General features: G+C 48.2%; 1 protein-coding gene across 1 annotated transcript; it reads left to right on the top strand.

Moving 5' to 3' along the window:
- The first annotated feature begins 9,815 nt into the window (after positions 1–9,815).
- On the top strand, positions 9,816–10,370 carry LOC146183551 (SKA complex subunit 1-like). The gene has a single exon (XM_084608370.1). The coding sequence runs from the start codon at positions 9,816–9,818 to the stop codon at positions 10,368–10,370; it is 555 nt and encodes a 184-aa protein (XP_084464496.1).
- Positions 10,371–10,673: the final 303 nt, after the last annotated feature.

The following is a 10,673-nucleotide window of genomic DNA, read 5'->3' as shown; positions in this document are numbered from 1 at the left end:
TGGACAAACATGTCTCCTCGGCAGCAAGTGATGAGTTCTCGGCAACAAGCGATGAATCCACGGCCGACGACGACGGATTCGTGCAAGTTGTCAGCAAGAAGGCCAAGCGCAAATTGCGAAGAAAGTCCTCCGAGTCGTCATCGTCATGCTCGGCAACGGTCATCACGGAGCGTCGTGCAGTGGTGCATACTGCCTTGTTTGTGCCACAACAACCTACGGACAACCTGAACCTCCTTAACAGGCAAGTCACATCAATATATCTTGACAGCCTCGTACCAGGACGAGTTAAGGACGTGAGGATAAACCCCAACAAAAACATCATTGCAATTGATGTTACGGACCGAAGCGCACTCGACAGTTTGGGTAAAATCAACAAACTCGGCAGCATTAACGTCCGTCCTCTTGATGTGCAAGAGAGCGGGACCAGGGCTGGCGTAATCTACAACGTGGACGTCGAAATCAGTGACGCTGATTTACCCATGCTAATCAGGCCCACGACTAACAGCACTGCATTAATTCGAATTCAGCGCCTTGAAAAGTCTCCCTGCATCAAACTCACATTCCAGGGTGACTGCATTCCATCACACGTCAAGGTCGGGCACTTCCGACACCCAGTCCGACACTTCGTACCAAAACCGCTACAATGCAGGAAATGCACGAGGATCGGACACGTCAGCAGCGTCTGCAAATACTCCATTGTGTGCCCAAGATGCTCCGAGGCACACAGCGGTGACGCTTGCCAAGAGATTTCCTTTAAGTGCGCCTACTGTCATGGCCCCCACGACGCTTCTTCGAAGGACAGATGGTTCGAAGGACAGTCCTTCGAAGGACAGATGGTTCGAGACAATTCTACACACAAGGAAGCCACTGCTAAGGTGCGACGACGTCGTTAACATCGAAAAAGATTGCCAAAGAAGGTCACCACCTCTGAAGAGCAGGTCTCCAGCGCTACTGTGGCTTGCCCATCAACAACCACAGCCACCCACAACATCCCTCACCCTGGTAACGTAATACTTGGAGCCCCAGAAACGTCTCTGCCGAATCCAAGTAAGCCCACTCGTCCAGAGACTTTGTTACACTCCGACCGTCCAACTGAGCCATCCCAAGGGAAAGTTTCAGACTGCGGCCAAGATAAGCAAGTAATTGTCATCCTTAAGTCTCTGATGAGCGTTATGCGAATCCTGCTTTCGAACATTCACACGCCAGCAGCGAACAGCGCCTTGCAAGTACTGGACGCATTGCAACCGGTTCTTGCAGCTTTACAGTAGACAGCACCATGGCTTTCTCGGGATTACCTTTTCACAAAAAGGACAAGCAAGCATTCATCTTTCAGTGGAATGCCCGTGGATTACAGACCAAGGTTTCAGATATTCGGCGCTATGTTTACGAAAATAAGTTCCCTGTTCTCGTTATTTGCGAGCCGAATCTACCAAATACTTTGCGAATTTCCGGTTACGAGGCATTTCCTTCGCCAACACTCAACAGACCCAGCAAAGTCGTCGTCTACGTACGACGTGAACTAACATCTGTGCTCCACTCTGTTCCCCCGAACAATGACAACCAGTATGTGTGTTTGACCGTGAAGTGGCGCGCCCTGACATTTACGCTAGTGGCTGCATACCTGGCACCATCAAGTCACTTCGACGATGACAGATTAAGTGATCTTATGGCCATCACTTCTGGACCATGGATAATCACAGGTGACTTTAATGCTCACCATCCCGTTTGGGGAGGCGCTCGGATGAACTCTAAAGGCAGAAAGATTGTGTCCTTCGCCTCTGACAATGGTCTACTCTGACTTAACGATGGAACGCCGACCTATATTAGAGGTGTTAATTACAGCAGCTGCTTGGACTTGACTTTCGTTTCACATTGCCTTACAAAACATGTCCGGTGGTTTACAGATATAGAAACTCATGGCAGCGACCATATCCCAACCTACCTCAACATTACCGGCCATTCGACATCTCTCACAGCGGCACGTATGCGGCGTATTGATTGGACACTTTTTAAGACTATTATGGAAGATACTTGCACCCAGGACTTGTCCACAAATCCCGAACAAAAAATTAAGGATGCTATGGAGAGTGCAACCTGTACCTTTAACCCTGTCGCAAACTACACAGATTTTGACTTTGAACTACAGCGACTACGATCGCTTCGGCGCAGGGCGGAACGTAGATTCCGGCGCGAAAAGTCTCGCCTAGACCTCACATACGCAAGGCGCATACAGAAAACAATCAAGCGCAAAATTCAATCCCTGGAGTCGAACCGCTGGAGGACATTTTGTGAAACTCTCGACCCACGGAAGTCATTGTCACGTATCTGGGCTGTCATTCGCGGCCTTCGTACATCACCTCAACAACGACACCCTTTCAAATGAATTGCGCTTCACCAGAGATGCAGTGAGGTCGACGTAGCCGAAGAATTGTGCGCAAGAATAACAGGACCTTAGAACACACTCGCGGCACAGCAGTGTAGTGATGTTCCGCCATCGAGGGATTCACGGATGGATCAACTGTTCACACTGGAAGAACTTGACGCTGCTCTCGCTTGTTGTAAAAGGTCATCATCGCCAGGGCCAGATGGTGTGACGTACTCTGCGCTTGCCAATCTAGGCCAAGAGGCTCGACAGGCTCTCTTGCAGACACACAACAGGTCATGGAGCGACGGCAAAGTTCCTAGTGAATGGAAGACAAGCCGTATCATTCCACTTCTAAAACCCGGAAAATCACCGCTCGATATTAATTCATACCGCCCCATTTCGCTCTCCAGCTGCGTCGGCAAAGTAATGGAAAGGATGCTATTAACACGAATTGAGTGGTACTTGGAACGACACGAAAAATATCCAGATTTCATGTCTGGGGTTCGACGCGGCCGCTCCTCTATAGATAATGTCGTAGACCTGGTTACGTCAGTCAATGTCCAAAAGAATCTGAAAAGATTGATTGTGGCATTGTTTTAGACATTAAAGGTGCCTACGACAATGTAACGCATGAAGCCATTCTAGATGCACTGGAAACTGCTGATATCGGAGGACGAACTTACAGCTGGATACGCAGTTATTTGTCAGACAGGTCACTGTTCATCCAGACAGAGGACGGACGAACATCCTCACATAGAACCTCTCGCGGAGTTCCGCAGGGTGGGGTACTGAGCCCCACTCTATTCAATCTTGTGCTCATCGGCCTAGTCGACCTGCTGCCTCAGTCAGCTCAGATCTCCATATATGCGGATGATATTTGCATTTGGGCCTCAAGCGTGACTCGACCCCAAGTTTGTGCAAGACTACAAAAAGCGGCATCGATTGTGACGTCATATCTTCGTGTACAGGGTCTTACTATCTCAACAGAGAAGTGTTCTGTGGTGGCCTTCACACGAAAATCAATGTCACAATACGCAGCATACATAAATGGCAAAGCTATTCCTTATGAAAAGAGTCATCGCTTCCTTGGAATCGTCATTGATAGGAACCTCTCGTGGAGTCCACATATCAGTGGTATGAAGAAAAGACTGACGGCGGTTGCCCATGTTCTCTCCTTTCTAGGAGGCAAGTCCTGGGGCGCGTCAGTGCACTCTATGCTGCAACTATACCGTTCACTTTTCCTGGGTTACACGCGGTACAGCTTTCCAATATTCAATAATATTAGGAAGACGAACATCGAGATCCTCCAAAGCGTGCAAGCTCAAGCTCTCCGCATCTGCCTTGGACTGCCAAAATGCACCTCAACGGCAGCAACGGTTCTTCTCTCCCGCGATCATCCCATAGCTACATATATTGCTGTCGAAACCATGAGGACACATATACGACACCTCACCCGGGTTTCCCGTCACCACCTGGCCACTATCCCAACAATTAGACCACATACTGCATTTGCCAAAACCATAGCAGCTCATTGCACCTACCTTCCTTCACAGCTCACTCCAGCTTCAAGACCGAGTTTACCCATATGGAGCCTACATGAACCGAAAGTTTACCTATCTATTCCGGGAGTAAAAAGGAAAACGGGTGTACCATTGCCTGCCTTAAAGCAAATGACGTTGGGTCACCTGTATTTCATGCACAATAATCGTGAACACGTCTACACCGATGGCTCAGTTGCTTCAACAAGCTCCGCGGGGACCGTAGTGATACCGCCGAGGTCCATCGTGCTGAGGATAAAGACGACGTACCCCACCTCTTCAACTGGTGCGGAAGTGGCTGCCTTACGTGCAGCTATTGAATACATCGGCCAGGAACTTCCAGGTGTCTGGTTCATTTTTACGGACTCGAAAGCAGCGCTTCAAGGCGTTCAAGCTGCGCTACATCGTGGATCACATGAACAACTAACTGCAGCGATCCGCGTGCTATACCACGACGCTACATCAAAAGGTCATGATATAATTTTCCAGTGGCTACCTGGACATTGCGGTATTGAAGGAAACCACCAGGCAGACCAAGTTGCCCGTTCTGCACACAACGACGGAACTGCAGTGAACATTCCTATATGTAGAGTTGACGCAGCTTGCCGTCTTCGTTCCTTAGCGGCCGAGCTAACGCTTTCAGCCTGGAACAAAGGAGAATTTTCCAATCGACGCCTCAGGGAACTAGACCCTGGACTGCGCCTTCGTGTTCCCCCTAACAAAGGGGGGGGGGGGGGCGAAACAACACTGATGTGCCTTATATGGCTCGGTGTTGCATTCACGAAAAAATACGCTTATGTGATGAGAATGGCGGATAGCCCTAACTGTGAAAGATGCGGCTTCGAAGAGACCACACAGCATCTCCTTTGCGAGTGCCCTGCTTTTTCAAGCGAAAGATATGCGCTGCGTTTGGCTCTGGACCATCTTGACAGCCGTCCTTTCACAGAGGAAAAAATCCTCGGCCCATGGCCCCAGAAGGCGCCTAACGGCAAAGCCTTCAGAGCACTTATGTGTTTTATGAGAGACACAAACTGGATTGAGAAACTGTGACTGTGCTCCTCGCCGCCTTACCTTTCCTATCATTCTCTTCTATCTTTCTCCTTTAAACTCCTCATTCCCCTTCCCCAGTGCAGGGTAGCAAACCGGAAGCTTTCTTGGTTAACCTCTCTGCCTTCTCTCTCTCTCTCTCGACACAGCGCAGTGTTTGTCTATACCACGCATAAGCGGTACCCTCGTCTCTCGAGTGCCTGGCCGTTAACGTCGTAGAGTACTGTCAAACCTCAACTATTTCCGCTGAAAATAAAGCCTATGAAGGTTCTTCATTGTCTCACAGAGTTACTCCGAAACAGCCAGTATGGCAGGCGCTCTAGAAGTGAGCTCTACATTCTAAGGCGTGAAACCGAGATTCAAAGCTCGAGTGCAGTCCCGAGATCGTTGCGTCACCGGTCTACAGAGCCCAGGTCCAAGTTTTTCACGATAACAGTAATTATGTCCGCAGAGTTTTCATGAACAGGCTCCTTACTTTTTTTTTGCTTTTATTATCAAATGCGGGCTCGTTTATATTTCTGTCCCTGACATCTTTTCATGCATTGCATTTCCTGCATTGTAGCGGTTTTGGTACGAAGTGTCGGACTGGGTGTCGGAAGTGCCCGACCTTGACGTGTGATGGAATGCAGTCACCCTGGAATGTGAGTTTGATGCAGGGAGACTTTTCAAGGCGCTGAATTCGAATTAATGCAGTGCTGTTAGTCGTGGGCCTGATTAGCATGGGTAAATCAGCGTCACTGATTTCGACGTCCACGTTGTAGATTACGCCAGCCCTGGTCCCGCTCTCTTGCACATCAAGAGGACGGACGTTAATGCTGCCGAGTTTGTTGATTTTACCCAAACTGTCGAGTGCGCTTCGGTCCGTAACATCAATTGCAATGATGTTTTTGTTGGGGTTTATCCTCACGTCCTTAACTCGTCCTGGTACGAGGCTGTCAAGATATATTGATGTGACTTGCCTGTTAAGGAGGTTCAGGTTGTCCGTAGGTTGTTGTGGCACAAACAAGGCAGTATGCACCACTGCACGACGCTCCGTGATGACCGTTGCCGAGCATGACGATGACGACTCGGAGGACTTTCTTCGCAATTTGCGCTTGGCCTTCTTGCTGACAACTTGCACGAATCCGTCGTCGTCGGCCGTGGATTCATCGCTTGTTGCCGAGAACTCATCACTTGCTGCCGAGGAGACATGTTTGTCCAGGCTGCTCGAGTCGGTCATCTTGTACACCCGCTTTCTCTGGGCGTTCGCTGCCGACGCACTGGGATTCAAAGGAGGCCCAGTGGTCTCCACATCCATCGCTGTGGCACAAAAGTGCGAAATCTGAATTGCTATGGCACAAATATCCGAAAAAAATGCAGAGCTGTGAAGCTAGCATTCTGGTGCAGAACAACTTCTTCCTCTCCGCGCTGTGTCGAGATTAGTACAAGACAGGGGCGAAAAATTAGGTGGGCGCTCAATCTTCACAATTTCGGTAGATGCCTGGATGGTATTTATAAATAATTGTGATGCCTTACGCTTGTAGTACGAATGGAGTGAAATGAATCACCCACTGTCAAAACCGCCTCCTGAAATCTGATTGGTTGACTTTGTGTGGTGGGAATTACGTTATGCATAAATATGATATCATGGTTTCAAAATGACGTTTTATTACGTAAAGTATGTGCTGCGATTACTGTAAATGGCCAAAGTTGGACGCCACATTCCGAAACAATTGAGGAGGCCACGTCATAGCCGCGTAAAGAAACATGGCGAGTTCGACGTGGAGTATAGGTGGCTGTTACCTCACCGCAGTTTGGTAGATAGTTTGGTGTGTGGTGAAGTAAGCTGAAACATCTTGTAATTGCAGAGAGCACTGAAACGATGTCAGTAGGGAATTTTTCAGCTGCGCAACCTTTTAGGAGATTAATATTGAAGCCGCAAATTTACAGCCGCTCGAGGGTCCTAGCTGCCCTCCAGTTTTGTCCTCATAGAGAAACCAAACCATCGATCCGCGCCATTGTTGCCAAGCACAACAATGGTGGTTTGTCAACTCATGTAGTTGATCTTCGCGAGACGAGGCATTTCAGAGAGCACAGTGATACCTTATAACTATCCGTCTGGACGGTTCGTGTGTACAACCTGAGGGGTCACATGGAGCGATGGCTGTGCCAGAACTTCGGTCGACAAGCAGCATGGGATCATCAGAATGCCTTATGCGACGGCCCTAAACACCGCCTTTTTTTCTACTGCTATTCACTCACTGCAGTGTTAATCAATTGAAGAGCCTTCCCAAGGTGTCGGGGGGGGGGAAGCAAAAATACTGACAGCTTCTATTTTAATAAAGGAATGTATGTGCCATGTAAACTTCACGTTTGCTTGCCACATGTGATGTGCTTCATGTAAAGTTTTGTTTTCATATGCATGCGGGCTCACCATTTGCTTATTGTTTTAAATAAATAAGTACTGCAGAGCACGTTATGACGGTACGCTCTAACCATGTGATGCTGCTGAGTGACATTTTGCTCTGATTGCATTTTTTTGATACAGCAGGAAAATATTAATCTCCCTTTATTGATTTGCATTTAACCGCTTCGACAGTAAGGAATACGTGCGCGCGGCACCGCCCTTGCTTCATACCACGATTTCCTCAGTCACCTTTCGAGTTATTTCCTTAATTTCCGTTTATCCACCTCTGCACGTGGACGGTAGCCTGGAGATTGCCTAGTTAACCTTCTTGCAATTGCTTTCTTCTGTTCCTCGGCCTCTTTCTTAGACATCTTTCGCGTTTGGCAAGAACCTTTCGTACGCCAGAGCATGAACATTTAACCGACTAGGTGTAAAGCCCAGCGTGTGTCTTTCACTTTGTCTGTTGTGTGTGTGTGTGGATGTGTGTGTGTGCGTGCGTGTGTATGTGTCTGCGTGTGTGGAAGACACATTCTCTCTCTCTGCACTGCTTTCCGCGCTCTACACAACTCAAGCCGACGCAAGATGTTATAAAACTAAGAAGACGTTCAACTGACGGTAGCTGGTCATAACCCGGTTGTTCGAAAAAGGTGGCCATCACAGCCAGTACCTAGCAGTAATTGATACTTTGAGACTGCGAGCGTTGTCCTCCAGACATGGACCATGCTGGCAGCGCCGGCGCCTGTTCGTCAGGTCTGCAGCTAGTTCGGAAATCTGTCGATTCCTTCTGTTTACGATCAGGTCCTTAAATGTTTTAGTTCCTGCATTTAAATGTCACTGATAAATCAACGGGCGAGGTCCTCGGCGCTTATGAGGAGCAATGCTACTTTCCGCGTCCGTTGCCGTTTTTGCCCCTCAGCTGAAACTCTCACAGCATCTCCTTGCGTAACTGCGGTTGAATGTCCGACCGCAAGTATGTCATGACACGCTGAGACCGCAACACCACAGCATATTTCACACGCCCTCACTGCAACCCAAGGCTTTCGAATCGCGGAATGCATCGCAGCCGCTCGGTTCCTGCTGGAGCATCTTCATTTTTCAAACTTGGCACTAATATATAGTAGCAGACGACAGCGCTTTTTTTCTATCACGTTATTTTTATTTTTCTTCGAAATGCGTAACCCGATTGTGTGCTTACGTAACCTGGTACGCTCCTACTGTACACGTCAGGCGTACGTCACAATTAGAGCAAAATACCGAATTATCAAATTTAGGGTCCCAGCGGTGTTCCGTGTGACGTCACTCGCTCCTCAAGCATGCGCTACCCGGCTCATCGGGGTGTCCGCGAAATGGGTCACCAGCGTAGTCTCTACCAGTGACCCTATCGTTGGGGGTAAGCGCCAAAGTATTTGCATTGGGTTCGATATGCGGGATTCTCCATGATTAAACTGCAAATCGTAGGTTCAAATGGTGACACGGTTAAATTTCTTGGACATCTTTTTCCAGTAAATATTTTGTGTGTTATTTTACTTTTTATGATCCTCATTCGCTTTCCATCAATAATTCTTTTTTTTTTTCAAAATTCCAGATTGGTGCTTTTATTTTGACGTAATCGTCTCTGGGAAGTTTCATGTGTATACCATTACACATTGGCCAAACCCTCCATGTGAGTATTTGCCGTGTTTCAAGAGGCCAAGAATAAAAAGAAGCTGGGGTGAAACGTACCGAACATTATTTTGCTGAATATATCCCGTTTTGAACGGTTTCATTTATTGCACTTTTTGAGCCGTGAGCCACTCCTTGCGACTACGGATTTCGAGCGTATAAATCTATTAGAATGTCCGATATTTTAACTTGAGGCCGTGCGAGGTCTCCATGATGCTCGTGATTGTAGAACTCCTCGCCTGAATCGTTGTTTATGTCGCTCTGGATTCAAGCCGTTGAATCTTTGCGTAATGTGGTGACGTGGAAAAGACTGAGCTTGTATCCTCATGCTGACCTCGGACTGCCGTTTAAAGTTCCTGTTCTCCTGCTGTTTGGTGCAACCGTCAAAGGGCAGACCCTAAAAATGGGTTTGTGAGATGCCGCATGGCTATATCATTACGGGAAGATTTGTTTGTTAGCCTGCTCTGTGTGGATTATACTCACAAAGTTTATTTAAATTTTTATTATCCGTTTCTATCTCCTCAAATATTACGTAAGTTGTTTTAAAAACTCTACTTCCTTATTAATAAGTTATTTATCACGCAGCCTAAATCGACATCATGAATTTCATTCTTACACGCGCAATGAACTCTGGCCAATCCCCCACTGTAGGTATGTGCATATGCACCGCAGGAGAAGAAAAAGAAGATCATCGGAAGTGGTGGCTGTCGCACGTCGTATTTTAGTGCACCAATTGGTGCAGTCAATCTCTGCATACTGTGCTACTCCTTCACAAGCTCTTCTCGACCAACGGGTAATCGCTCGGCTACGTAAACAGATGGACGAAAAGCTGTTGTCGGAGCTCCAGCCGCAGTCTCAGCCAGCACAATGCATGACGGAATGCAATCACCAGTTCCTGCCTTCGATCGCGGTAGAGCAAGCACCCCCTGCAGGGGCGAAGGATTCTTCTCAGCAAGATAAAAGCTTGGTGAAAAGCGACCAGTCAGGTGCCTGCGTCACTTTAGCTTACCTGACCAACGACGAATTCGCCCGCTTACCCAAACGTGTGAGTGGTCGGTTCACGCTTGCCGGGATCAACAAACTAATCGACGAGTTCAATCGCGTCATCTCGTACAAGTACGACCTGATGGCGACTCCCAGGGCATGCTTAACGAAGGCACAGTGGAAGGAAGTAATTTCCCACTTCCAGAACGAGACGCAAGAGACAAAGGACTTACGGTTCCTCACTGATGGCGAGCTGATCGAGCGCAGCTCTCCAGCCGTCTTCGAGACGGTTCGCGATGTGCTGTCCTTCTTGTCGGTTATGCGACACTCTGGACGGCTTCGGGAGATGAGAGAGCCCTCTTGGATTGTTCGATACGTGGTCGTCTGAAAGGCTGAACCGCACAATCTGTACAAATGTGTGCTTGTTGATAAAAACACCTCGTTATATCCAAACCCGCCTTTCAGTTTTTTTCATACCTCTCTGCTTACTGCGCTTGCTTTCAGTGGCCTAGTGGTCTAGCCGTTCGTCTCAGTCGCTCCTCACTCAGTGTGCGACATTTACAGAGCATTTAACTCCCTCGGGTACACTATAAGACCAGCGATGGCTGAACCAAAATAACGAGTTCCCGTTCCCCATAACACTAACCGAACAAAGCACAAGACAAATGGTGTTAGGAAGACGTTATGGGCT

The sequence above is a fragment of the Amblyomma maculatum genome, chromosome 7 (genome assembly GCF_055883805.1).
Source record: "Amblyomma maculatum isolate TAMU_Amacu chromosome 7, ASM5588380v1, whole genome shotgun sequence".
NCBI classification, from domain to species: domain Eukaryota; kingdom Metazoa; phylum Arthropoda; class Arachnida; order Ixodida; family Ixodidae; genus Amblyomma; species Amblyomma maculatum.
This window is presented reverse-complemented; position numbering and strand designations above follow the sequence as displayed.